The sequence below is a fragment of the Lynx canadensis genome, chromosome B1 (assembly GCF_007474595.2).
Source record: "Lynx canadensis isolate LIC74 chromosome B1, mLynCan4.pri.v2, whole genome shotgun sequence".
NCBI lineage: Eukaryota > Metazoa > Chordata > Mammalia > Carnivora > Felidae > Lynx > Lynx canadensis.
In genome coordinates this window covers 160602792-160629474 of record NC_044306.2, presented here as the reverse complement: position 1 = coordinate 160629474, position 26683 = coordinate 160602792, and the positions used below count along the sequence as shown (strand labels likewise).

General features: G+C 40.4%; 1 protein-coding gene across 1 annotated transcript in view; it reads left to right on the top strand.

The window, feature by feature from the left end:
• Window positions 1–1383: 1383 nt before the first annotated feature.
• THEGL (theg spermatid protein like) overlaps window positions 1384–26683 on the top strand; it is a 61992-nt gene continuing 36692 nt past the window's right edge. Inside the window, exons 1-2 of the mRNA XM_030311948.1 lie at window positions 1384–1938; window positions 13457–13487. Of these exons, the coding sequence (XP_030167808.1) occupies window positions 1386–1938; window positions 13457–13487 (584 nt within the window). The 5' untranslated portion in view covers window positions 1384–1385. The remainder of the gene's footprint in view (window positions 1939–13456; window positions 13488–26683) is intronic.

Here is a 26683-nt window from a genome sequence, read left to right as displayed (position 1 = left end):
AACTTAAATTTGTATGTCAAAAAAGGGCACTATTATCTGGGCATGGGCAGATTCAAGGGCTCAAAGATAACAAGGCTATCTCTCCATCTCTTGGTCCTGCTAACCTCTGCAGTAAAACCTTGGATTGTGAGTAACTTGTTCTGCGAGTGTTCGACAAGCCAAGCAAAAGCATTTCTAAAAAACGTTAACTTGATAAATGAGCAATGCCTTGCAATACAAGTAATACGTGACGCTGAATGTCACATGATCACAACTGAGCTAATTGTTCTTCAAATTCGCTGTGATATACAAGTGCTTTGGATTACAAGCATGCTTTTGGAATAAATTATGCTCTCAAACCAAGGTTTTATTGTATTTGGCTTCACTCAGATTCCCTCGCAAGGAACTGCTCTCAACACCAAGCCTTCAACATTCATGTAGCTTATGATCCCAGAATAAAATTAATCCTCTATTTTATTCCTTCTTTCTTTTGAGAGAAAGCCAGCTTGAGTGGGGGAGGGGTAGAAAGGGGGAGAGAGAGAATCCCAAGCAGGCTCCAAGTTGTCAGCATGGAGCCCAATCTGGGGCTCAAACTCAAACCTTGAGTTCATGATCTGAGCCAAAGTCAGACACTTAGCCAACTGACCCACCCAGGGGCCCCATGAATTCTCTCTTTCCAAGCAACAATTCAGCAAATCTCATGGAGGGACAGGATTGGCTCTGCTAGGCTCACATATTGATCTCTGAACCAATCTCTGTGGCCAAATTGCCCAGACCTGGTAGGGGGAGCAGGACTAGCCCCTCAAATCATATGGAATGAGTTCCCCACAGAAAGGACAAGTTCTACTTTTAGAAGGACAGTTTGGACCAAATGACATATTGGTCTCACCCATCTCCCACACCCACATTATGATTGTTGTGCATTTACTAGACACTGATGGAAATCAATCTTAGAGATCGAGGGCCTTAGACTATTACTCCTCCCAGCGTGATTAGGGAACAAAGGCCTAAGGAGAACTGGCGCCAGAGAACCTCTGAACCGAAAAGGGACCCGGCTCTGCTGCCTGAGCGTTGCTGTAACTACACTGAAAGCTGGTATGTTCGGCCTCAAGGCCTCGGCAAGTAACACAGAGCTACCGAGAGCGCTCGGGAGTCCTCGCCGGTAACACCGGGAACTGCGGCTCAGGACCTCGCAGGTTTCTCTCAGCCGGCTAGCGCGCGCAGGTGGGCGCCTGGAGCAGGCGCGTCCCCTTGGCAACCGGAGAATTTGCCGGGAGGGCCCCAGGGCGGGGCTGGCCGGGCGCTGGCCGGGCTGGGGCGGGGCTTGGGCGCCGCCCACCCCAGGCCCCTCGGGTCGCGCAGAAGACAAACAGTGCGCCTGTGTCCGGTCGAGAGGGTGGGCGCCAATGGAGAACCAAGAACATTCAGGCTCATCAGCGTTTTCGGATGGGCATGACACGACAGAAATAGCCGTTCCCCGCGAAGCCCATCCGAAGCCCTTTGTAGTCAGGCTCCTCGACGTGCACAAGCTTGAGGAGCCGGAGGAACCCGAAGAACCCGAAGAACCCGAGGAACCCGAGGAGCCGGAGAAACCCGAGGAGCAGGAGGAACCGGGGGAGGCCAACGGGCAGATCACGCGAGACCGGGGCATTGAGTTTTATGGGTCCGAGGAGACATCTGAACCCCACAAACCCTATGAACCCCACAAGCGCTATGAGCCCCACAAGCGCTATGAGCCCCACGAACTCTATGAGCCCCAAGAGCCCCACGAAGCCTACGAGCCCCATGCACTGCGCAATCACAGTAAACGCCTGGGATCCCGTAAGCCCCGGGGGCCCTCTGCTTCCCGCGAAACCCACAAGCCCCACAAAGCCGAGTTGCTTCCCAGCGCCGCCATAGTGACCGCGCCTTCTCTGGTGACCAGATTCCCGCCACGGATTCCGCTCTCTTGCCTGAGGGGTAGGTGCTGGGGCCCTTTCCAGAGACACTGAGCAACCCCGCCCTGTGTAGATGTTTGCATGCAAGAGCTCACCTATTTTAAAGGAAGGTAATTTTTGTGTCGTTTACCTGCTGCTTTGCAGTCATCTGATGAGTAATTGAGACTCTGGTAAAGAGAAACTGAATCTCTTCACTCTCTCCCTCTCTTCACCTGATGACTTCCTAGCCTTGGTTATTCATTGTAACTTCTCTTTGAAGCCCTTAATTCTTCACTACAGTTAGTCACTGCATTTTCTCTGGGTTGCCACTTCAAACATTACTTCTTTATAGCACTTAAGATTTTGTACTACATCGTTATCTTTCTCCCCAATTAAAAGATGGCATCCTTGAAGGGAGGATATTTTTGTCAGTGTTTGGCACATGGTGGTACTCAATAAATGCTAGCTATTACATGGTTAAAGTTGTAGTAACAAAATACTCCAGAGGCATTTAAAATATACATTTACTAAATGCTTATAGGCCTCACCAAGTTCACAAAGTGACAGAGCTGACGGATCTTGGGTATAAACATCCCTTGCTCTAACCCCATTGGTTCACTTATGACCTCTCCTTGATGACCCCACCCAGAACAATTCTTTGTCCAAACTGGGCTTCCAGTCCCTCAGCTGACCGCTTTTACACTCATGTTCTCCTAGACTCCTCTTTATCAGCTTCCATTCTATGGTCTCTCAGGGGCTCACATATTTCCCCACTCCATTTACTCTTTGGCTATCTACCATACTTCTCCTGGCAAAACCCCAACCCAGGTTAAACTTAACCATCCACCCTCTGCATGCACCTGAGCAGCTGACTCTTGCTGTACAAAATCACACAATCATATAATTGCTTTTATTTCAACATGACCACAAATCTTAGTCAATCATTTGATACTTCTAGCAATCCCACTTTATTCACTAGTAAGTTAGTTCTCCTAGTCTCTGAGAAGGTGACTGTCCTCTTTACCTTCCTCCAAATGTTATACTTTTGGCCTCCAAACAGGTGAAGACTGCCTTACACTTTATTGAGCAAATAGAAGCAATCAGTCATGAACTCTCTTATTTCTTTTTTTTTTTTTTTACCACTAATCTATTGCCTTGCCCAAATTTATACTTATAGATTCTTTTTTCCATATTTCAGAGAAGAAATGTGCCTTTTTCTATGAAAAGCAAAGTCTTCCATTTGTGGTTTGGATTCCACTCTTGTCTCCTGAAGAACTTTGTTCTTGCCACAATCAACCCTGTCTCCTACAGAATTAATTTCTCCATTTCTAATGAATCAGCCCCACGAATGCTCACATATACTCTATAAACATACACTCTAGAACCTTTCATCTTAAAAAAAAAAAACCCTTGACCCCATGTCCTCTTCGGACCCCTCCTTTTCCCCCCATTGCCATCATTTTTCTGTTCTTCACTGCAAAACTTGTCCAAAAAGTTGTCTATACTCACTGACTCCATTTCTCCACCCATTATTCTCTCCTCAACCCACCTAGTTAGGCTTCTTTTCCCTCCACTCCACTGAAACTGCTCTAATTTACTGGCTTTCTCTCCACTGCCAACCTTATCATGCATGAAATTTCAGTATTCACATGGATTATTCACTTGGCTTCTCAATTCTTTGACCTCGCTTTGTTTTTTTTTTTTTTTTTATTTTTTTTTTAACATTTATTTTTGAGACAGAGAGAGACAGAGCATGAACGGGGGAGGGTCAGAGAGAGGGAGACACAGAATCTGAAGCAGGCTCCAGGCCCTGAGCTGTCAGCACAGAGCCCGACACGGGGCTCGAACTCAGGAACTGCGAGATCATGACCTGAGCTGAAGTCGGATGCCCAACTGACTGAGCCACCCAGGTGCCCCTGACCTCCTCACTTTGAATGATGGTGTCCTTCATCCCATCTTAGGCACCCACTCCTCTAGTCTTTGTAATGTCAATTGCTGTGCCATTTCCAAAATTTCCTTATCAAGCACTCTAATCTCTAACCATATCATATCTTTCCAGCTCACTCTTCCTCCTTGTACCCCCCATCAATTCTTCAACTTCAAAAGGTCCTCTAACCTATTGATGCTATAAACCATTCACTACCTTTTGTATATATATCACTACCTTTTGTCCTCTGTCTCCCTTTACTTAACTTGATAGTCCATGGTCCACCAGTAGAATCACTCCTTTGCAAATATCCTTACCTCCCTTGCTTCTCCTTCTGTCGTTCTTGCCCAGTTCAGTCCAGTTCTTGCCTGCACTTGAAAACCAATGACAAGAGAAAAACAACTATCCTCACTGATTTTAAATTAATGACCTTGAAATTCAAATGGGCTCTCAGTGCAAACGTACTACATTTCCCCTGTCAATCTATTTTCCAACATGGAATCTACCAAACTCCCAGCATCTGTACATATATATACTCTACCTTTCCTCCTGTTAAAAATGGATAAACTGTCCTTATTCCTATTAAAGGCCATTCTCTCAACCTGTATGTTGGATCCTATCTTATCTAACTTTAAGCTCTTTGCTCCTAAAATTAGCCCCTCTTCTCTCCTGTATCATTTTATTCTCTCTCCTGGGTCATGCAGCACATGAACATGCATCAATAACTCCTGTCTAAAAAAAAGAAAAAACAAACTCCCTTAACCCCATGTTGAGGAAAAATTCCTCAAAAACAGTAGTTGTCTATAAGTCATTATCTCCATATACTCTCTTCTCATTCTCTTGAGAACCCACTTAAATGTTCATCTCCTCTATTTGGCTGAAGTTGCTTTTGTTGAGGTCATAATGACCTCTGCCTTGCCAGAATCAATGGTTAATTCTTTATCCTCATCTTATTAATTTGACACATTCTCTCCCTCTTTCTTGGAAGTCTTTATTTGTCTTCATTGTCATCCTACCTCATCAATTGTTCCTGACTCAGTTTTCTTTCCTAGATCCTCCTTCTCTTCCCAGCCTCTAGGTTCCCTGGGTTATGTCATCAGTTCCATGGCTTTAATTGTATGCTGGTAACTTCTCAAATTTCTCCCTTGAGCTCCCAAGTTTTATAACCATTGTCTATTTAATATCTGTACCTGAATATCTAGTAGGCATGTAAAATTGAACGTGTCCATGACTGAGCTCTTACTTGCACACTCAAGCTTGTTCTTTCCTTATTGTTCCCCTTTTCAGCAAATGGTACCATCACTCATTCATCCAGGTGCTAGGATAAAAAACCTTGGAGTCATTCTTGACACCTGTTTTTCTCTTACACTCAGCCTCCAAACCATTTGCAAACCCCAATTTTAAGATATATCATAACTGACCATTTATTAACATCTAAAGCTTCATCACCTTTGTAAGCCACTGTCATCTCTTGCTTGGTCTACCACAGTAGCTTTCAGCTTACTCTTGCTTCCACTCTGGTCCTATCCTGCCTGCCCCCCGCCCCTGCCTCCCCCCCCCCCCCAGTTTATTGTTCATATAATAATCACAGATCTTTAGAACATAAATTATATGCAGCTCTTGTGCTTTCACCTCTCCAGAGGGGGGTTCTCATCTCACTTAGTTTGTGATCTAAAGTCCTTAGCAGGCCTGCAAGGTCCCACATGATCTGGACCCTGCCTGCCTCCTCAACCAAATGTCCCACCACTCTCCACACCATCTCTAGTCTCAAGCCACGTGGGCCTCCTTGCTCCCGTCTCATGGTCATTTCATTTGGCTTTTTCCTCTGAACTTGCATTGGAGGCACTGGATTTGAAGGTGAAGAAAGAAGGGTTGGAGAAATAGTAATTTTTTTTTTTGGCTCAGTCAAACTGGATGCTATTTTATAAAATAAGGATGCCACCCTTGTTATATAATCCTGCCTGTGGCAGCCTGTTGCTCTTAGCATAAACCAAACCTTTGCAAGGGATTCTAGAGTTCCATGGGTCCCCTAACCTCACCTTCTTCTGTTCTTCCTCTTGCTTACTCTGCCCCAGTCATACCGGCTTCTTTTCTGTTCTCTAAAAGGCCAATCCCATACCTGCTCTGGCCTCAGAATCTATATTTGTGGTTTTGTCTCCCAAGATACTGTGTTTCAGGATTTTGTCTCATGATTAATTCCTATTCAGATCCCAGTCCACATTTTTATTTTATTTTGTTTTGGTTGGGTTTTTTCTTTTTCTTAAAATTTTTTTTCAGCCGAGTTTATATTTAAATTCCAATTTGTTATGGGGCACCTAGCTGGCTCAGTCAGTGGAGCGTGCAACTCTTGATCTCCAGGTTGTGAGTTCAAACCCCACACTGGATGTAGAGATTACTTAAAAGGTTTTCCTTAAAAATCTTAAAAAAAAATTTCAGTTAATAAAGTGAAATATTAGTTTCAGGTGTAGAATTTAGTGATTCAACACTTACATCACCTGGTGCTCATCACAAGGGCACTCCTTAATCCCCATTACCTATTTAACCCATCCTCCCACCCACCTCCCCTCTGGTCACCATCAGTTTGTTCTCTATAGTTAAGAGTCTGGTTCTTGGTTTTTCCTCATGTTTGTTTGTTATGTTTCTTAAATTCCACATATGAGTGAAATCATATGGTATTTGTCTTTCTCTGCCAGTCCACATTTAAAAGGTGAGAAAGCCTAGCTCTTAGAGGGCTTTCCCTGTCCATGATGCCTAAAGTAGCCCCCTCTGAACTAGTGTGATGATGAGACTCTCAAAAGTTCTCAGACTCTGCTTTAGAAAATAAATACTGTTTTAAAACTCCCAATCTTCTCAATTGTTTTCTAGATTTTCCTTGTTAAAAATTCTAAGTCTTTACATCAATTCCCTTAGTAAAGCTAAATAAGCATCCAGCATATTTGCATAATATTTACATAAAATAGTGTAAATATTAGGCAATATTTAGCCAACATGTCACCATGCTTCTGTTCACTCAATAAGATTTCTTCCTCCAACAAACATTTGGGGTACATGAGTGACTCAATTCGGTTAAGCATCTGATTCTTGGTTTTGGCTCAGGTAATGATCTCACCGTTTGTGAGTTTGAGCCCTGCGTTGGGCCCTGTGCTGACAGTGCAGACCCTTCTTGGGATTCTCTCTCTCTCTCTCTCTCTCTCTCTCTCTCTGCCCCTGCCTGCTCTCTTTTTCTCAAATAAATAAACTTTAAAAACAAACAAACATTTGCTGAGCATCTACTAAAGCACTCTTTGTGTCCTGTGGGGGTGTAAAGATGACTGGATCATGGCAGTTTGGTTGTGTGCATATTTTAAAAATTTATAGTATAGGGCCGATCATCTTACTAATATATCATCACCTAATCATGGGTGTCACTGTTAAAATTTATTGAGCACTTAATATATTTAGGGTGTAGACACTGAGTTGTAGATGAGTAAGACAAGGGTAGGACTGTCAGTGTGATTGGGAAGGCTGAACATGTTGATAACAATAACACATCCGTATAGCATACAAAGTAAAGTGATTGGAGTATCCTACGGGATACTTCATTTTTCTGAGTTTAATGGCAATACAACTTCTATTTTTAATGGAGAAGAAAGGCTCAGAAAAAAATAGGAACAAAGTATTCATTTAAGCTACTTACCTAAAATAGGCTGAAATAGAGATTAAATACTTAATCTCAAGCATACAGAACTCAGAGTACTTAACTTGGATTTATAAGGGATTAGAGAAGTAATAAAAGCAAGAATCTCAGGCAAGTGAGGGGGTATGGAGGGAAATCATATTGAGTAAATTTTTTTTTAAAATTTAAAGCTATTTTGAAATTTGTAAGATATTTACATGATTAAAAAACCAAAACAATAGAAGACTACAAGGAAATGTCTACCTCCCACTCTGTTCCCTCTCTCCCTTTTTTAAAATGTTTATTTAGTTTTTTAATCATTTTTTAAAATGTTTATTTATTATTGAAAGACAGAGAGCATGAGCATGGGAAGGAGAGACAGAGAGAGGAGGAGACACAGAATCCCAAGCAGGCTCCAGGCTCTGAGCTGTCAGCACAGAATCCAATGCGGGGCTCGAACTCACAAACCGCGAGATCATGACCTGAGTTGAAGTTGGACATTTAACTGACTGACCCACCCAGGCGCCCCTCTCCCCTTTTATAAGTAACCACTTTTATTCATTTCTATGCATCTTTATATAAATTCAAGAAAATACTGTACAAGCTTATGTATGTGTTCCCCCTTTCTTATCAAAGGGTAGCGTAAGCCATACTGTTCTTCACTCTTTACTTGACAGTGTATCTTCCCATATAACTAAATATAGAGTTTTTTCATTAAAAAAAAGAAAAAGAAAAACAGATACCCCATGTTTTGTTACATAGTTGTGCCACTACTAGTTTAACACCTTGTTTGTTTCCAGGATGTTGCTATTATAAGCAATGCTATAATAGATAAACCTGTATGTGATATCATTTAGTACATGTCATGCAGTTATATCTGTAGAATAAATTTCCAGAAGTGAGATCACTGAAGGGTAAACACATCTGGAACTTTGATTTAACAAAATCACCCTCCATGGGAGTTGATGCCCACAAGCAATGGAATTGTCTATAGCTTCACCATTGTGGTTCAACCAGTGTGGTTGAACTACTGGCTTTTTGAAAATCTAATTGATGAAAAACTAGTATGTCAATTAAGTTTTAATTTGCATTTACCTTACCATCTGAATGACATTAAGCATCTTTTTATATATATATATTTTTTCATGTCATTTGCCTATTCTATTTTCCTTTTGAGTTGCTACGTATTTTTCATACTTGCAGGATTAGCCCTTTGTCGGGGATATGTATGACCTATTTTTTCTGTTTATTAATGGTCTCTTTGTCTTTGCTTATTTTTATTTTGTTTTATTTTGCCATAAAAATATTTTTATAATAACATTTATCAGTCATTTCTTCTTTAACTTCTGTATGGAATCATAATTAGAAAGTCCTTCTTCCCCTTGCAGGTTATGAAGGAATTACCCATGTGTCTTCTTTTATAATCTTTAAAAAAAAACATTTAAATCTTTGATCCATTTGGAATTTATTGTGGTGTTTGGTATGAGTTATAAAGTGTTTTTAAAGTTTTTTTTTAAATTAATTAATTAATCTATATTTATTTATTTATTTTTATTTAGAGAGAGCATGGGCCAGGGAGGGGGCAGAGGGAGAGAGAAAAATCTTAAGCAGGCTCCACGCTCAGCACAAAGTCCAATGTGGGGCTTGATCTCACGACCATAAACTCATGACCCCAAGATCATGACCTGAGTTGAAATCAAGAGTCTGATGCTTAACTGACAAAGCCACCCAGGTGCCCCTTGTGTGGGTTATAAATACAGCTTTCTTAGCAGCTACCAGTTGCCAGTGCCGTCTTCACATAGATGAAATTGGGTAAAAATGAACATGAAAAATAGATTTGAAATTTGAGAAAATGTGTCACAAAAGTGCTAGTTTTGATCTCTGGTTTGCACAGAAGTCCCTGGTTTCTGTTGTCGTCATTGTCATAGTTTAACCAAATGGAAGGACTTACCCTTTTTCCTGCCTCTATTTTCCCACCTTCAAGCAAAACCCTTTCCCATGCTCTCCTATGTCTTGCCCAATGACCCAGAGCTAAGGCAGTGGGGAGCACAGTGCTAGGGAGCCGTGCTTAGGAGAGGATCAAGAAGAATGAACAGTAGTAATGGATCACATAGCTTATTATGCATATCAAAGAACATCCCACTGTTTACATAGTCACACCCAAAATAGAAATGGACTGCTTCAAGACCAATCTTCAAAACAATAGTGTACACAAAACAAGCACAAATTTTACTTCAAAAAGACTTGAAAAATAAAGTAGGTCTCTTACTGAAGTATCTTGAAGGGATACATAAGAGCAAAACCTGCTAAAATGCTCTTGAAGCATTTCTCTTCCCAGGTCCCAATCATCATGACAGCTAATCTCCAAAAATACCTTTCCTATTTCTCTCAAACTCCACCTTGACTCTCTCTTACCTTCTCTTCCTGTGCCCCCTAGATCTATTCTGAGATGTGCTTCCTGCCTTTACTTTGTAGGTCAGTTGTACACCATTTGGTACAACCCAGGACTAGAGGCTGAGCATCTCAAACATGGGATCCTTAGGAGTCAGGGTAGAGGACAAAGTGGAGAACAGCTATACTTTAATATTTCATCCTTGTCATGTTACAGAATACTTTACTTGTGCTTGCAATGAGACTCACAGTGAACAATGCCTCGTCACTGCCATCAGGGAACAGATTTAGTCATGCTCTTTCCCAGCAGATGGCAGCCTTCTCTTTTAAATGGCTTGGACCATCCCATTTGTAGCTGGAGGTGGCAATGTGTGTGATGTGGTTTGTGTGTTACAGAATAAAATACAGACATTTAAGGCGTATAACAGCCATAATGTTCTGATTATCTCTTAGAGGGAGATGATATTCATCATTTTGCTCCAAACTCTGGCAGGGTTCATTGGATCTGGCCCAACCACAAATTGTGCTGTCCTCTCCCTTGCTCGCTTCTCTCCAGCCACCCTGACCAACTATCCTACTGTGCCTTTTGCTTGATTCCACCTCAGCCTTTACGCTTGCCATTTCTTCTGTCTGAAATGCTTTCCCTCTCTCTCCTGATGAGAGTCAGGATTTGGTTCTGGGCTGTCTGATTCCAGAGCCAGTAGCCTTACTCATTAAACAATATGTGGTAGAGCCCAAACTTGTCTGCTTTGAAAAATACCAGTGCTTGTTCCACCTCCAAAGATTGTGGATTTAATTGGTCTAGGGTGTAGTCTGGGCCCTACAATTTTTTTTTAAACATTTATTTATTTTTCAGAGACTGAGCAGGAGAGGGGCAGAGAGAGAGGGAGACACAAAATCCAGAGCAGCCTCTAGGCTCCGAGCTATCAGCACAGAGCCCAATGCAGGGCTCAAACTTGTGAACCATGAGATCATGACCTGATCCAAAGTCCAATGCTTAACCAACTGAGCCACTCAGGTGCCCCTGGGCCCTACAATTTTTAAACATCCCAGGGTGATTCTAGTTTGGAAACCATGGTAATACTGCCTTACTTGGGACATTAGCTAACAATAGCCACCTGAGAGCTATTCTATTCCACCAATTGGTAAGATAACATCAAAAGTATTTCCAAAATAAGAGTGCAATCTCTACCTGTGGGAGAAACTACCATGATAGGGCAATAGGAAAAGTGTTTTCATTCATATTATTAATATTTGTAGAATTTTTTAAAAGATTTATTCAGTGTTATACTGACTTTCTGACCTGTGTATATAAAGCTGAAAACCAAGCTTGGTGATACGTGAAAAGTCCATGGGACAAGCATGACTGGGCACAAGGGGTGTATTTGTAGGGCTACTCTTCCCTTTTCCTTAGGTCTGACTCAGTTTAGCCTTAAAAAGCAGAGTAATAGGGGGCTTCTGGGTGGCTTAGTAGGTTAAGCATCAGACTCTTGATTTCAACTCAGGTCATGATCTCATGGTTTGTGGGATCAAGCCCCACGTGCATCTCTGCACTGAGTGTGGAGCCTGCTTGGATTCTCTCCCCCTATCTCTCTGCCCCTCCCTCCCCCCTCAAGATAAGTAAACATTAAAAACAGTAGAGTAATAGAAAAAATCCCAATGCAAAAATTCCATTTACTTTTTTTTCTTTTTTTAAGTTTGTAGCCTAGCTCCTACTCTGCTGTAAACTCCTTGAGAGGTGAACATGTCCTGTTCATTTTTGTTCTCTGAGCACTGCTACACATAATGGGAGCCCAATCAATACTTGGTTGCTGTGTTTCCTGTAGTGCTCCTACCTTGATATGCTAAAGTAGTAACTAATAATTCTGACTACCATTCATCTACTATTTGCAGAGTACTTTACATATATGTCAGTACTCTTTATACAGACATACCTATTACCCTCTATCTGAGAAGGGATACTGAGTCTCAGAGAAGGTAAGTAACTTATCCAAGGTTGTATAGCTGAGTCACAGAACTGGGGTTTGAATCATGTTTGATGCCAGAGAACACTCACTTTTCGTTACCCAAAACACTTCAGAGGGTAGGAAATGATATTTCAGAATTCTCAGATATGATTAAAAACTCCAAGAAAAAACTGGAACAATCTGTCCTTCTGTGGCCTATTATAATAGGCCTTTACATAGCTTGGCCTGTATGATTGCCTACATTTTCCCACATTTAGAAAAAAACTAAACATGATTTTTAATTTGCTTTACCATTTCTTCTGTTTTGAACATTTCAGGTGGACCCAATTTTCCACTGATAATGCAATGAACACGTTTGTGCATCCATTTTTGCCTGCACTTGGAATGATTTCTTTAGGGTACATTTCTACAAGTAGAATTAGATTAAGGACATAAACATTGCTGACTTATACTGCCAGATTATTTTTCATAAAGTGTACTAGTTTAGATTTCTACCAGCAGTACACAAAAATACTCATCTCATTTTGCTCTTCTTTTTTTTATAAATATATTTATTTTGAGAGAGAGAGAAAAAAAAAAAACATAAGCAGGGGAGGGGCGGAGAGAGAAGGGGAGAGAGAGGATTCCAAGCAGGCTCCACACTGTCAGCACAGAGCGCAGAACCTGACCTGGGGCTCAAACTCAAAAACTGCAATATCATGACCTGACCTGAAATTGAGAGTCAGACGCTTAATTGACCTAGCCATCCAGGCACCCTTTGTCTTACTCTTCTAATTTCATTATCCTTTGCAAAATTCTTTTGCTAATTTTATAGTTAAAAAAAAAATCTCATCCTTTACTTACATTGTTTTGATTACAAGTAAACATGAACTTTTTCTTTTATTTATGTCTTACCAAATACATCTTTATATGTCTTTATGCCTTCATATATGTTTTTATGTCTTCCTATATTAATTCAGTTTCTATCCTTTGTCCATTCAACTTTTGACACATACCTTGGTGTTTTCGTATTCATCTACACTTTTATAATCTTCAGGTATTAAGACTTTAATAACCCTTTGTCATCTTGTTGCCAAATATTTTCATTTCCTCTTTAAGTTTTAATTTTTGGCACCCAGAAGTTTTAAGTTTTAAATATTTTAATCTATTTATCTTTTCCCTCTATATCTTTCGTTGCCTTTAACTGATATTAAAATCCAGTGATTAAGTAGATATTCTCTTACTTTTGCTCTAATTCAACTTTAAAAAAAAAAGTGTTTATTTTTGAGAGCAGGGGAAAGGGCAGAGAGAGGGAGAGAGAGAATCCCAAGCAGGCTTTGCACTGACAGTGCACAAGGCTCAATCCCACAAACCTGAGATCATGACCTGAGCCAAAATCAAGAGTCAGACGCTTAAACGACTGAGCCACCTAGGCGTCCTCTAATTCAACTTTTTAAAAAAGTATTTAACTCTTCGATTTACCTGTGGTTTATTTTGGTACATGCTGTGACGTATTTAATTTGGCCATTCCCCTAGATAGTTATTTTTCACAGTCTCTTTTTGTATTGATTTGTGATGCTGTCTTTATCATGTCTTTGATTCTTATTGAATATAATGTTTGCTTTTACTTTTCTTCTTATAGATACTGGTCCCTTTGGCATTGCAAGGAAATGGTAAGATTGTAGGTGTACTACTATTCTCCCAGACTCTAACTAGCTGATGGTACAGACTCAATCTGGGGCATCTGAAGGGAAAGCCTATCTTGGGGGTTCCTGTGTTTTTTCTTGGTCATAAGGCCCTTTTCTAATTCCCACAGAAAAAGGAAACAAGAGGGTTAAAGTGATTAAGAAGTGAGATGGGGGAAGAAGATGGAGATGTAGAACTCTCCTTAGATTCACTCAGCGTTTTACTTGTTTGCTAAATACTAGGTGTATGTTACATGTTAGGCCTGAACCTTTAAGGGACTTGGGATGCTGCATTGACAATCTTGTGACAGATTTTGTGAAGCTCCAGGTCAATGTATCCCAATATCCCCTCACCTCTATTTCAAGTACAGTAGCTAATGAAATTTATCAATAGAAAAAAGAAAGTGTACATAGAGTGCACAAAGTAGATACCTCCTGAACAATCGATGCTTACTCTGTTTGGCTAAGATGGAGCTAGAAGAAGTAACAGAGTAGAATCATTAAAGAGAAATATCAAGGATTCATGTCAGTGGCTCATATAGATGAGAAGTCAATAATAATAATTTTATTTGTATCCATTCTTTTAATAAGTGGGTTAAATCATTCATATTTATTGTTATTGTTTAACATTTACATTTATTGTTATTATTTAGACTTTTGGATTTTTAGTTTTGTTTTTTAATTTATTTTGAGAGAGACAGAGACAGCACAAGTGGGGGAGGGGCAGAGAGAGAGGGGGAGAGAGAGAGAATCCCAACCAGGCTTTGTGCTGACAGCACAGAGCCCAATATGGGGCTCAAACCCATGAAACAGTGAGATCATGACCTGAGCTGAAACCAAGAGTTGGACGTTTAACTGACTGAGCCATCCAGGTGTCCCAACTCTTGGATTTCTTATTTGCTATGTTTTCTAGGGGTTTATTTCCTTCAACTCATCCAGGCAGTAAATACCACCACCTTATCTTTATGTAATGCTTTGCATTTAAAAAATTTCTCTTTTCTCACAAGACTCCTGAGAAGTTGATAGGACAAATATAATCAAGTAGATTTTACTGAGAGAAAATGAAATTCAGAAGAGCTGGTAGAAAAACTAACATTTACTGAGTATTACCAAGTGCCCACTTAACATACCACATTACTTCAAATAAATGTATGCTGGGTAAGCAAACTCTCCTGGGGCTAAACACACACAGTGAAATAGTTTATACCCGATAAGCTTTTATACTTAAAACACATATTTTTGTTCGTGGTGTTATACCACTTCTTGCTTTTGTTTGGCTGGTTAATTTGGCTTGATCCTATAAGGAAATTGTGCTATCTTTATTACTTAATCATATCCCCATTGTCTAAAAAGATTATTGTTAAACAAATATGATGTGCCTGATTGTTATGAAAGAAAATATTCTCTGAATATAAACAACATAGTTAAATGTAGAAGAGCATTTTGACTGAGAAAATTGTTTGTATTAATCACTTCAGACCTGTAATCATTTCCATAATTATTGTTATATTAAGGTATATTTATTGTTCTGCACCCAAGGTAAGGATTTCAAAAACTTTCTGAGCTGTTGGCAAGCCATAGGAGATTAATAATCAATGAAGACATGGGACAGCAATGTAATCCTCATTTAAAAAAAATCTGCCTTCAAATGTGAAAATCCTTCAAGCACTTTCTTTCGTTTCTGCACAGGACAATGACTAGACATTGTGAGGTAATGCAAGACATGAAAGATGGGGGAAGCCTGTGTTAAGATGAAGAGATAGGTTAGAGATGTAGCTGTGGTGACATAATACACAAGAAGTGAATGAAGAGGATGGATGTTAGTCAGACCTCCACACAGAAGAAGCAAATGTTAATGAGATTATTTCCAATTGAAGTAACAACCCAATTAAAGTGTCTATAGGAATAAACTAGGAAACTGTCAGTCTATAAAGTGACACATTAAAAAAACATTATTTAGCCAGTGAAGAAAAAGGTAGCGAGGGAAAACTTGGCTTGGAAGTGATGATGGAAGCCAGAAGCTAACTTGTTTTAAAAGATTAATGTATATAAAATGTTTTGTCTGCAACTCTGGCTTTCTTTTTCCTCCACCTAGCCACCCTTTCTGGAAAGCTGGCTCAGGCTCTCTCAGCAGGGCTTATGCAGTGCTTACATGATGAAGCCCTTCTTCTGTTGAATATGGATGTAGATTTTTTTTTTTCCTGGCAATGGACAGTATCTTCATTGTTTCTAGATATTAAAAGGCATGACTTGGGGGTTGCATCTTATCAATTATATAGCTGATCCCCAAAATTTTACCACCAAAGTACCTTTTAGTTATCTTTATCCATGACCATAATCTCATGTTTTGAAAGATTTTTTTTGTTATTGCTCACAAAACAAACTATATTTGGTATTTTTTTTAATTAAGGACAGATGTAAGTATTAATCAGAGTCTCCTATCAGTATGAGGTAACATGGAGATGATATAATTCAGAAACAAATTGGGTATTTGAGGTAGCCTATACTGACTGTGGATAGTGTAGGATGCCATTTGACCTTTTGAAATATTCTAAAGGTTGTGGACTCCCATTATTGTATTTGTATTTTTTTTATTTATTTTTTATTTTTTTTATATATATGAAATTTATTGACAAATTGGTTTCCATACAACACCCAGTGCTCATCCCAAAAGGTGCCCTCCTCAATACCCATCACCCACCCTCCCCTCCCTCCCACCCCCCATCAACCCTCAGTTTGTTCTCAGTTTTTAACAGTCTCTTATGCTTTGGCTCTCTCCCACTCTAACGTCTTTTTTTTTTTTTTTTTTTTTCCTTGCCCTCCCCCATGGGTTCCTGTTAAGTTTCTCAGGATCCACATAAGAGTGAAACCATATGGTATCTGTCTTTCTCTGTATGGCTTATTTCACTTAGCATTACACTCTCCAGTTCCATCCACGTTGCTACAAAAGGCCATATTTCATTTTTTCTCATTGCCACATAGTATTCCATTGTGTATATATACCACAATTTCTTTATCCATTCATCAGTTGATGGACATTTAGGCTCTTTCCATAATTTGGCTATTGTTGAGAGTGCTGCTATGAACATTGGGGTACAAGTGCCCCTATGCATCAGTACTCCTGTATCCCTTGGATAAATTCCTAGCAGTGCTATTGCTGGGTCATAGGGTAGGTCTATTTTTAATTTTCTGAGGAACCTCCACACTGCTTTCCAGAGCGGCTGCACCAATTTGCATTCCCACCAACAGTGCAAGAGGGTTCCCGTTTCTCCACATCCTCTCCAGCATCTATAGTCTCCTGATTTGTTCATTTTGGCCACTCTGACTGGCGTGAGGTGATACCTGAGTGTGGTTTTGATTTGTATTTCCCTGATAAGGAGCGACGCTGAACATCTTTTCATGTGCCTGTTGGCCATCTGGATGTCTTCTTTAGAGAAGTGTCTATTCATGTTTTCTGCCCATTTCTTCACTGGGTTATTTGTTTTTCGGGTGTGGAGTTTGGTGAGCTCTTTATAGATTTTAGATACTAGCCCTTTGTCCGATATGTCATTTGCAAATATCTTTTCCCATTCCGTTGGTTGCCTTTTAGTTTTGTTGGTTGTTTCCTTTGCTGTGCAGAAGCTTTTTCTCTTCATAAGGTCCCAGTAATTCACTTTTGCTTTTAATTCCCTTGCCTTTGGGGATGTGTCGAGTAAGAGATTGCTACGGCTGAGGTCAGAGAGGTCTTTTCCTGCTTTCTCCTCTAAGGTTCTGATGGTTTCCTGTCTCACATTTAGGTCCTTTATCCATTTTGAGTTTATTTTTGTAAATGGTGTGAGAAAGTGGTCTAGTTTCAACCTTCTGCATGTTGCTGTCCAGTTCTCCCAGCACCATTTGTTAAAGAGGCTGTCTTTTTTCCATTGGATGTTCTTTCCTGCTTTGTCAAAGATGAGTTGGCCATACGCTTGTGGGTCTAGTTCTGGGGTTTCTATTCTATTCCATTGGTCTGTGTGTCTGTTTTTGTGCCAATACCATGCTGTCTTGATGATGACAGCTTTGTAGTAGAGGCTAAAGTCTGGCATTGTGATGCCTCCTGCTTTGGTCTTCTTCTTCAAAATTCCTTTGGCTATTCGGGGCCTTTTGTGGTTCCATATGAATTTTAGGATGGCTTGTTCTAATTTCGAGAAGAATGCTGGTGCAATTTTGATTGGGATTGCATTGAATGTGTAGATAGCTTTGGGTAGTATTGACATTTTGACAATATTTATTTTTCCAATCCATGAGCAGGGAATGTCTTTCCATTTCTTTAAATCTTCTTCAATTACCTTCATAAGCTTTCTATAGTTTTCAGCATACAGATCCTTTACATCTTTGGTTAGATTTATTCCTAGGTATTTTATGCTTCTTGGTGCAATTGTGAATGGGATCAGTTTCTTTATTTGTCTTTCTGTGGCTTCATTGTTAGTGTATAAGAATGCAACTGATTTCTGTACATTGATTTTGTATCCTGCAACTTTGCTGAATTCATGTATCAGTTCTAGCAGACTTTTGGTGGAGTCTATCGGATTTTCCATGTATAATATCATGTCATCTGCAAAAAGCGAAAGCTTGACTTCATCTTTGCCAATTTTGATGCCTTTGATTTCCTTTTGTTGTCTGATTGCTGATGCTAGAACTTCCAGCACTATGTTAAACAACAGCGGTGAGAGTGGGCATCCCTGTCGTGTTCCTGATCTCAGGGAAAAAGCTCTCAGTTTTTCCCCGTTGAGGATGATGTTAGCTGTGGGCTTTTCATAAATGGCTTTTATGATCTTTAAGTATGTTCCTTCTATCCCGACTTTCTCAAGGGTTTTTATTAAGAAAGGGTGCTGGATTTTGTCAAAGGCCTTTTCTGCATCGATTGACAGGATCATATGGTTCTTCTCTTTTTTTTTGTTAATGTGATGTATCACGTTGATTGATTTGCGAATGTTGAACCAGCCCTGCATCCCAGGAATGAATCCCACTTGATCATGGTGAATAATTCTTTTTATATGCCGTTGAATTCGATTTGCTAGTATCTTATTGAGAATTTTTGCATCCATATTCATCAGGGATATTGGCCTGTAGTTCTCTTTTTTTACTGGGTCTCTGTCTGGTTTAGGAATCAAAGTGATACTGGCTTCATAGAATGAGTCTGGAAGTTTTCCTTCCCTTTCTATTTCTTGGAATAGCTTGAGAAGGATAGGTATTATCTCTGCTTTAAATGTCTGGTAGAACTCCCCTGGGAAGCCATCTGGTCCTGGACTCTTATTTGTTGGGAGATTTTTGATAACCGATTCAATTTCTTCGCTGGTTATGGGTCTGTTCAAGCTTTCTATTTCCTCCTGATTGAGTTTTGGAAGAGTGTGGGTGTTCAGGAATTTGTCCATTTCTTCCAGGTTGTCCAATTTGTTGGCATATAATTTTTCATAGTATTTCCTGATAATTGCTTGTATCTCTGAGGGATTGGTTGTAATAATTCCATTTTCATTCATGATTTTATCTATTTGAGTCATCTCCCTTTTCTTTTTGAGACGCCTGGCTAGAGGTTTGTCAATTTTGTTTATTTTTTCAAAAAACCAACTCTTGGTTTCGTTGATCTTCTCTACAGTTTTTTTAGATTCTATATTGTTTATTTCTGCTCTGATCTTTATTATTTCTCTTCTTCTGCTGGGTTTAGGCTGCCTTTGCTGTTCTGCTTCTATTTCCTTTAGGTGTGCTGTTAGATTTTGTATTTGGGATTTTTCTTGTTTCTTGAGATAGGCCTGGATTGCAATGTATTTTCCTCTCAGGACTGCCTTCGCTGCGTCCCAAAGTGTTTGGATTGTTGTATTTTCATTTTCGTTTGTTTCCATATATTTTTTGATTTCTTCTCTAATTGCCTGGTTGACCCACTCATTCGTTAGTAGGGTGTTCTTTAACCTCCATGCTTTTGGAGGTTTTCCAGACTTTTTCCTGTGGTTGAATTCAAGCTTCATAGCATTGTGGTCTGAAAGTATGCATGGTATGATTTCAATTCTTGTAAACTTATGAAGGGCTGTTTTGTGACCCAGTATATGATCTATCTTGGAGAATGTTCCATGTGCACTCGAGAAGAAAGTATATTCTGTTGCTTTGGGATGCAGAGTTCTAAATATATCTGTCAAGTCCATCTGATCCAATGTCTCATTCAGGGCCCTTGTTTCTTTATTGACCGTGTGTCTAGATGATCTATCCATTTCTGTAAGTGGGGTGTTAAAGTCCCCAGCAATTACCACATTCTTATCAATAAGGTTGCTTATGTTTATGAGTAATTGTTTTATATATTTGGGGGCTCCGGTATTCAGTGCATAGACATTTATAATTGTTAGCTCTTCCTGATGGATAGACCCTGTAACTATTATATAATGTCCTTCTTCATCTCTTGTTACAGCCTTTAATTTAAAGTCTAGTTTGTCTGATATAAGTATGGCTACTCCAGCTTTCTTTTGACTTCCAGTAGCATGATAAATAGTTCTCCATCCCCTCACTTTCACCCTGAAGGTGTCCTCAGGTCTAAAATGAGTCTCTTGTAGACAGCAAATAGATGGGTCTTGTTTTTTTATCCATTCTGATACCCTATGTCTTTTGGTTGGCGCATTTAATCCATTTACATTCAGTGTTATTATAGAAAGATACGGGTTTAGAGTCATTGTGATGTCTGTATGTTTTATGCTTGTAGTGATGTGTCTGGTACTTTGTCTCACAGGGTCCCCCTTAGGATCTCTTGTAGGGCTGGTTTAGTGGTGACAAATTCCTTCAGTTTTTGTTTGTTTGGGAAGACCTTTATCTCTCCTTCTATTCTAAATGACAGACTTGCTGGATAAAGGATTCTCGGCTGCATATTTTTTCTGTCTAGCACACTGAAAATCTCGTGCCAATTCTTTCTGGCCTGCCAAGTTTCAAAAGAGAGATCAGTCACGAGTCTTATAGGTCTCCCTTTATATGTGAGGGCACGTTTACCCCTTGCTGCTTTCAGAATTTTCTCTTTATCCTTGTATTTTGCCAGTTTCACTATGATATGTCGTGCAGAAGATCGATTCAAGTTACGTCTGAAGGGAGTTCTCTGTGCCTCTTGGATTTCAATGCCTTTTTCCTTCCCCAGTTCAGGGAAGTTCTCAGCTATGATTTCTTCAAGTACCCCTTCAGCACCTTTCCCTCTCTCTTCCTCCTCTGGGATACCAATTATGCGTATATTATTTCTTTTTAGTGTATCACTTAGTTCTCTAATTTTCCCCTCATACTCCTGGATTTTTTTATCTCTCTTTTTCTCAGCTTCCTCTTTTTCCATAACTTTATCTTCTAGTTCACCTATTCTCTCCTCTACCTCTTCCATCTGAGCCGTGGTGGTTTGCATTTTGTTTTGCATTTCATTTAAAGCGTTTTTCAGCTCCTCGTGACTGTTCCTTAGTCCCTTGATCTCTGTAGCAAGAGATTCTCTGCTGTCCTGTATACTGTTTTCCAGCCCAGCGATTAATTTTATGACTATTATTCTAAATTCACTTTCTGTTATATTATTTAAATCCTTTTTGATCAGCTCATTAGCTGTTGTTATTTCCTGGAGATTCTTCTGAGGGGAATTCTTCCGCTTGGTCATTTTGGATAGTCCCTGGTGTGGTGAGGACCTGCAGGGCACTTCCCCTGTGCTGTGGTGTATAACTGGAGTTGGTGGGCGGGGCCGCAGTCAGTCCTGATGTCTGCCCCCAGCCCACCGCTGGGGCCACAGTCAGACTAGTGTGTGCCTTCTCTTCCCCTCTCCTAGGGGCGGGATTCACTGTGGGGTGGCGTGGCCCGTCTGGGCTACTTGCACACTGCCAGGCTTGTGATGCTGGGGATCTGGCGTATTAGCTGGGGTGGGAAGGCAAGGTGCACGGCGGGAGGGGGGGCAGGCTTAGCTCGCTTCTGCTTAGGTGATCCACTTCAGGAGGGGCCCTGTGGCAGCCGGAGGGAGTCAGATCCGCTGCCGGAGGTTTGGCTCCGCAGAAGCACAGAGTTGGGTGTTTGCGCGGAGCGAGCAATTTCCCTGGCAGGAACCGGTTCCCTTTGGGATTTTGGCTGGGGGATGGGCAGGGGAGATGGCGCTGGCGAGCGCCTTTGTTCCCCGCCAAACTGAGCTCTGTCGTCTGGGGGCTCCGCAGCTCACCCTCCCTTTGTCCTCCAGCCTTCCAGCTTTCCGAGCAGAGCCGTTAACTTATGACCTCCCAGACGCTAAGTCGCACTTGCTGTCGGAACACAGTCCGTCAGGCCCCTCCGCTTTTGCAAGCCGGACTCGGGGGCTCTGCTTGGCTGGCGAGCCGCCCCTCCGCCCCGGCTCCCTCCCGCCAGTCCGTGGAGCGCGCACCGCCTCGCCGCCCTTCCTACCCTCTTCCGTGGGCCTCTCGTCTGCACTTGGGTCCGGTGACTCCATTCTGCTAATCCTCTGGCGGTTTTCTGGGTTATTTAGGCAGGTGTAGGTGGAATCTAAGTGATCTGCAGGACGCGCGGTGAGCCCAGCGTCCTCCTACGCCGCCATCTTCCTCCATGCACAATTTCAATGTGAGTGTCCTAGAAGATGACTTGGAAAACATTTATGAAACGTGTTTTCATTCAAACATGAGGCACGATGCAAAAATGTCCCATTTGATATTCTCCAACCAAACACTTGTGATAGGCTCCCATTATTGTATTTGTAGATCCCTTAAGTATTTGAGAACTTCAGGCTGGGAACTCTTGAATTAAGCAGCAGAAATTTGAGGGACAAAATGCAGATAGGTTGCTTGCAATAGCAAAGGGGTAAATTAGAAGGGTCCAGAGTATTAGACATTGGAGACGAAAGAGTGTGGATGTGGGGTACTATTCTTACAACTTCAAGTCTGTATTTTATCTAGAAACCTCTTCAAGTGATAAAAGCTTACTGATAGTTTACTGATTTTCCTGTATAAGACACTTAAACTAAGTTTATATTTTAAACAATTAAGTGCCAATTCAGTTCAACTCAGCGTTGGCCGAGCATTGACTACATACAGAGTTTCATACTAGGTGTTGTGGGTGGGAAAGGAAAAAGGAACTAACGTTTATTGAATACCCACTCCATGGCTAGAAGTTGCTAGGTATGCAACCCTTTGAGATGGATATAGTTATTTTCCTTTATAGATGAGGCTAACCACGCTGGTCACCTATTATTTTTCTGGGGCATGCTTCTTCCCTGGGGCCTTTGCTCTTGCTAGTTAACTATTGGAATGGGAAAATCTTTCCTTGAAAAATCTGTATAGCTAGTTATTTTTCAAATATAATCTGATCAGTAATGCCTTCTTTGACCACCCTATTTTAAGTTGCAACCCTCTCCCCACCGCACACTCCTGAAAGCTCAAGGAATTAAATAACTTGCCCACGTGTAAGAACACGGCACTTCATTTTAAAATAATAAAAACCCAGAATCTCCAGTATGGATGCTGGAATAATAATTTGTTAGATGAGCAGAATTATTGGATTGAGTGTTCTATGTCCCCAAGATTGGTTGCTGCCAGGACCACACTGGCCTCAAGGAAACTGTCCCACTGTTAACACTGTGGCCTGGTTTGTGTGCATTGAATCCCTGCTTACATTATTCCCCTAGCATAGCCTAGGCAAGGTGTTAAGGGGCAAATAAGTTGTAATTAAAGGCTGAAGCAATGCTAATGAATTAGACAGGGGAACATGGAAACAGATAATCTGATTGAAGGGTTTTTTCCCCTTGCTTCCCCCCACTTTCCTGAAAGGAGCTTCATGATACATCAGTCACCATTTAATGAGGGAGGCCATGTGTTTCACATAAGGATTTGCCCTCACTGTGTCAGGCCTGAATCCTGCCTGACACCAGGGCCAGGGCTTATTTTAAGACAAAGACCCCACGAAAAAAAAGAACTGTAGGCCAATATCTCTAAAGAACATGGGTGCAGAAATTCTCAACACAATACTAGCAAATAGAATCTAACAGTACATTAAAAGAATCACTCACCACGATCAAGTGGGATTCATTCCTGGGTTGTAAAATGTTCAATATTTGCAAGTCAGTCAACACCACATTAATAAAAGAAGAAATAAGCATACAGTCCTCTCAGTAGATGCAGAAAAAGCATTTGACAAAATACAGCATCCATTCTTGATAAACATCCTCAACAGAGTAGGGATAGAGGGAACATACCTCAACATCATAAAGACCATATATGAAAGACCCACAGCTAATATCATCCTCAATTGGAAAAAACTGAGAGGTTTTCCTCTGAGGTCAGGAACAAGACAGGGATGTCCATTCTCACCATTGTTATTTAACATAGTACTGGAAGTCCTAGCCACAGCAGTCAGACAACAAAAAAATAAAAGGCATCCAGATTGGCAAGGAAGAAGTCAAACTTTCACAATTTTCTAGAAAACCCCAAAGACCCCACCAAAAATTGTTAGAACTGATACATGAATTCAGTGAAGTCACAGAATACAAAATATATGTACAGAACTCTGTTACATTTCTATACACCCATTATGAAGCAGCAGAAAGAGGAATCAAGGAATTGATCCCATTTACAATTGCACCAAAACCCATAAGATACCTAGGAATAAACCTAACCAAAATGGTAAAAGATCTGTACTCTGAAAACTATAGAACACTTATGAAAGAAATTGAAGATGACACACAAAAAATGGGAAAACATTCCATGCTAATGGATTGGGAAAACAAATATTGTTAAAATGCCTATACTACCCAAAGCAATCTACACATTTAATGCAACCCCTATCGAAATACTACCAGCATTTTTTACACAGCTAGAACAAACAATCCTAAAATTTGTATGGAACCACAAATGACTCTAAATAGCCAAAACAATCTTGAAAAAGAAAAGCAAAGCTGGAGGCATCACAATTCCAGACTTCAAGTTCGTTACAAACCTTAGTGATTAAGACAGTATATGGTACTAGCACAAAAGCAGACACAGAGATCAATGGAACAAAATAGAAAACCCAGAAATGGACCCACAACTATATGGTCAACTAATATTTGACAAAACAGGAAAGAATATCCAATGGAAAAAAGACAGCGACTTCAACAAATGGTGTTGGGAAAATTTGGCAGCAACATGCAAAAGAATGAAACTGGACCAGTTTCTTACACTATACACAAAAATAAATTTAAAAATGCATGAAATACCTACATATGAGAGGAAACCATAAAAGTCCAGAGCAGAACACAGGCAGTAACCTCTTTGATATTGGCCCACAGCAGCTTCTTACTAGATGTCTCTGGAGGCAAGGGAAACAAATGCAAAAATGAATTCCTGGGACTTTATCAAGATCAAAAGATTCTGCACATCAAAGGAAACAATGAACAAAACTAAACGGCTACCTTCAGAGCGGGAAAAGATATTTGCAAATGACATATCTGATAAAGGGTTAGTATCCAAAATCTGTAAAAAGCTTATAAAACTCAACACCCAGGGGCGCCTGGGTGGCGCAGTCGGTTAAGCGTCCGACTTCAGCCAGGTCACGATCTCGCGGTCCGTGAGTTCGAGCCCCGCGTCGGGCTCTGGGCTGATGGCTCAGAGCCTGGAGCTTGTTTCCCATTCTGTGTCTCCCTCTCTCTCTGCCCCTCCCCCGTTCATGCTCTGTCTCTCTCTGTCCCAAAAATAAATAAACGTTGAAAAAAAAAATTAAAAAAAACAAAAAAAAAAAAACAAAAAAAAAAAAAAAAAAAAAACTCAACACCCAAAAAACAAATAACCCAGTTAAAAAATGAGCAGAAGACATGAATAGGCATTTTTTCAAAGAAGATACCCAAATGGCTGACACATTAAAAGATGCTCAACATCACTGATCATCAGGGAACTATAAATCAAAAAGTACAATGAGATAACACTTCACACCTGTCAGAATGGCTAAAATCAACAACACAAGAAACAACAGATGTTGGGGAGGCAGGGAAAGGAGAACCCTCTTATACTGTTGGTGGGAATGCAAACTGGAGCAGCTCCTCTGGAAGAAAGTTTGGAGGATTATCAAAAAGTTAAAAATACACTACCATCCAGCAATTGCACTACTAGGTATTTACAGAAATACTGGTTTGAAGGGGTACATGCACCCTGATGTTTATAACAGCATTATCAACAATAGCCAAATTATGGAAAGAGCCCATATGTCCACAGACTGATGAGTGGATAAAAGATGTGGCATATTTATACAATGGAATATTTCTCAGCCATCAAAAAGAATGAAATCTTGCCATTTGCAATGATGTGGATGGAGCTGGAGACTATTATGCCAAGTGAAATAAGTGAGTCAGAGAAAGACAAATACCATATGATTTCACTCATGTGGAATTTAAGAAACAAGACAAATGAATATAGGGGAAAAAGAGAGAAGGCAAACCATAAAGCAGACTCTTAACTATAGAGAACAAACTGAGCATTGCTGGAGGGGAGGTGGGCCAGGGGATGGGTTACATGGGTGATGGGTATTAAGGAGGACAGTTGTGATGAGCACTGGGTGTTATATGTAAGTGATGAATCACTAAATTATACACCTGAAACTAATATTACACTGTATGTTAATTGGAATTTAAACAAAAACTTGAAACTAAAAAAAAAAAGAAAAGGGTCTGTTAAAGAGTTCAGGCGAATTTTAGGAAGAATGATTTTACTTTTTGTGCAAGAAGTACTTCCTTTGAGTAATTTTCCTGACCTCTTACCTTATTACCTTATTATCCCTTAATTAGACTCCCGAGAGGGATGGAAGTAACTTCTGTTTGATGGAATTGAGCAAGAGAGAACTGGTTCCTTCTGGGTCCAATTTCTTTGGGACCTGTCTATCAATAGGAAGTGATCTTTGTGATCTGTTCTCTGTCACATAGCAAACTTAGCCCCTGCGGGGGGAGGCTTGCAGCTTTGGGGGACAAGTTCAATTCAGGATTGTCAGGGATACATACTACTGTCTTCAGTATCATCTAATCAATAACAGAGAAAGTATTTTTATTCTATTTATCTGACTCCTGTGTCTGTTTTTAGTTAGTTCTTAATTGTGGGCAAAAAAGTGTTGTTATTTGTTAGGACCTTCAAACTCCAAGAAAGTGAATAAATAATTACAATATGAGCTACACACATAGGTGGTGTATTAGTCTGCACAGGATAGGCAATGCTGTAGTAACAAATAAGATACAAAAC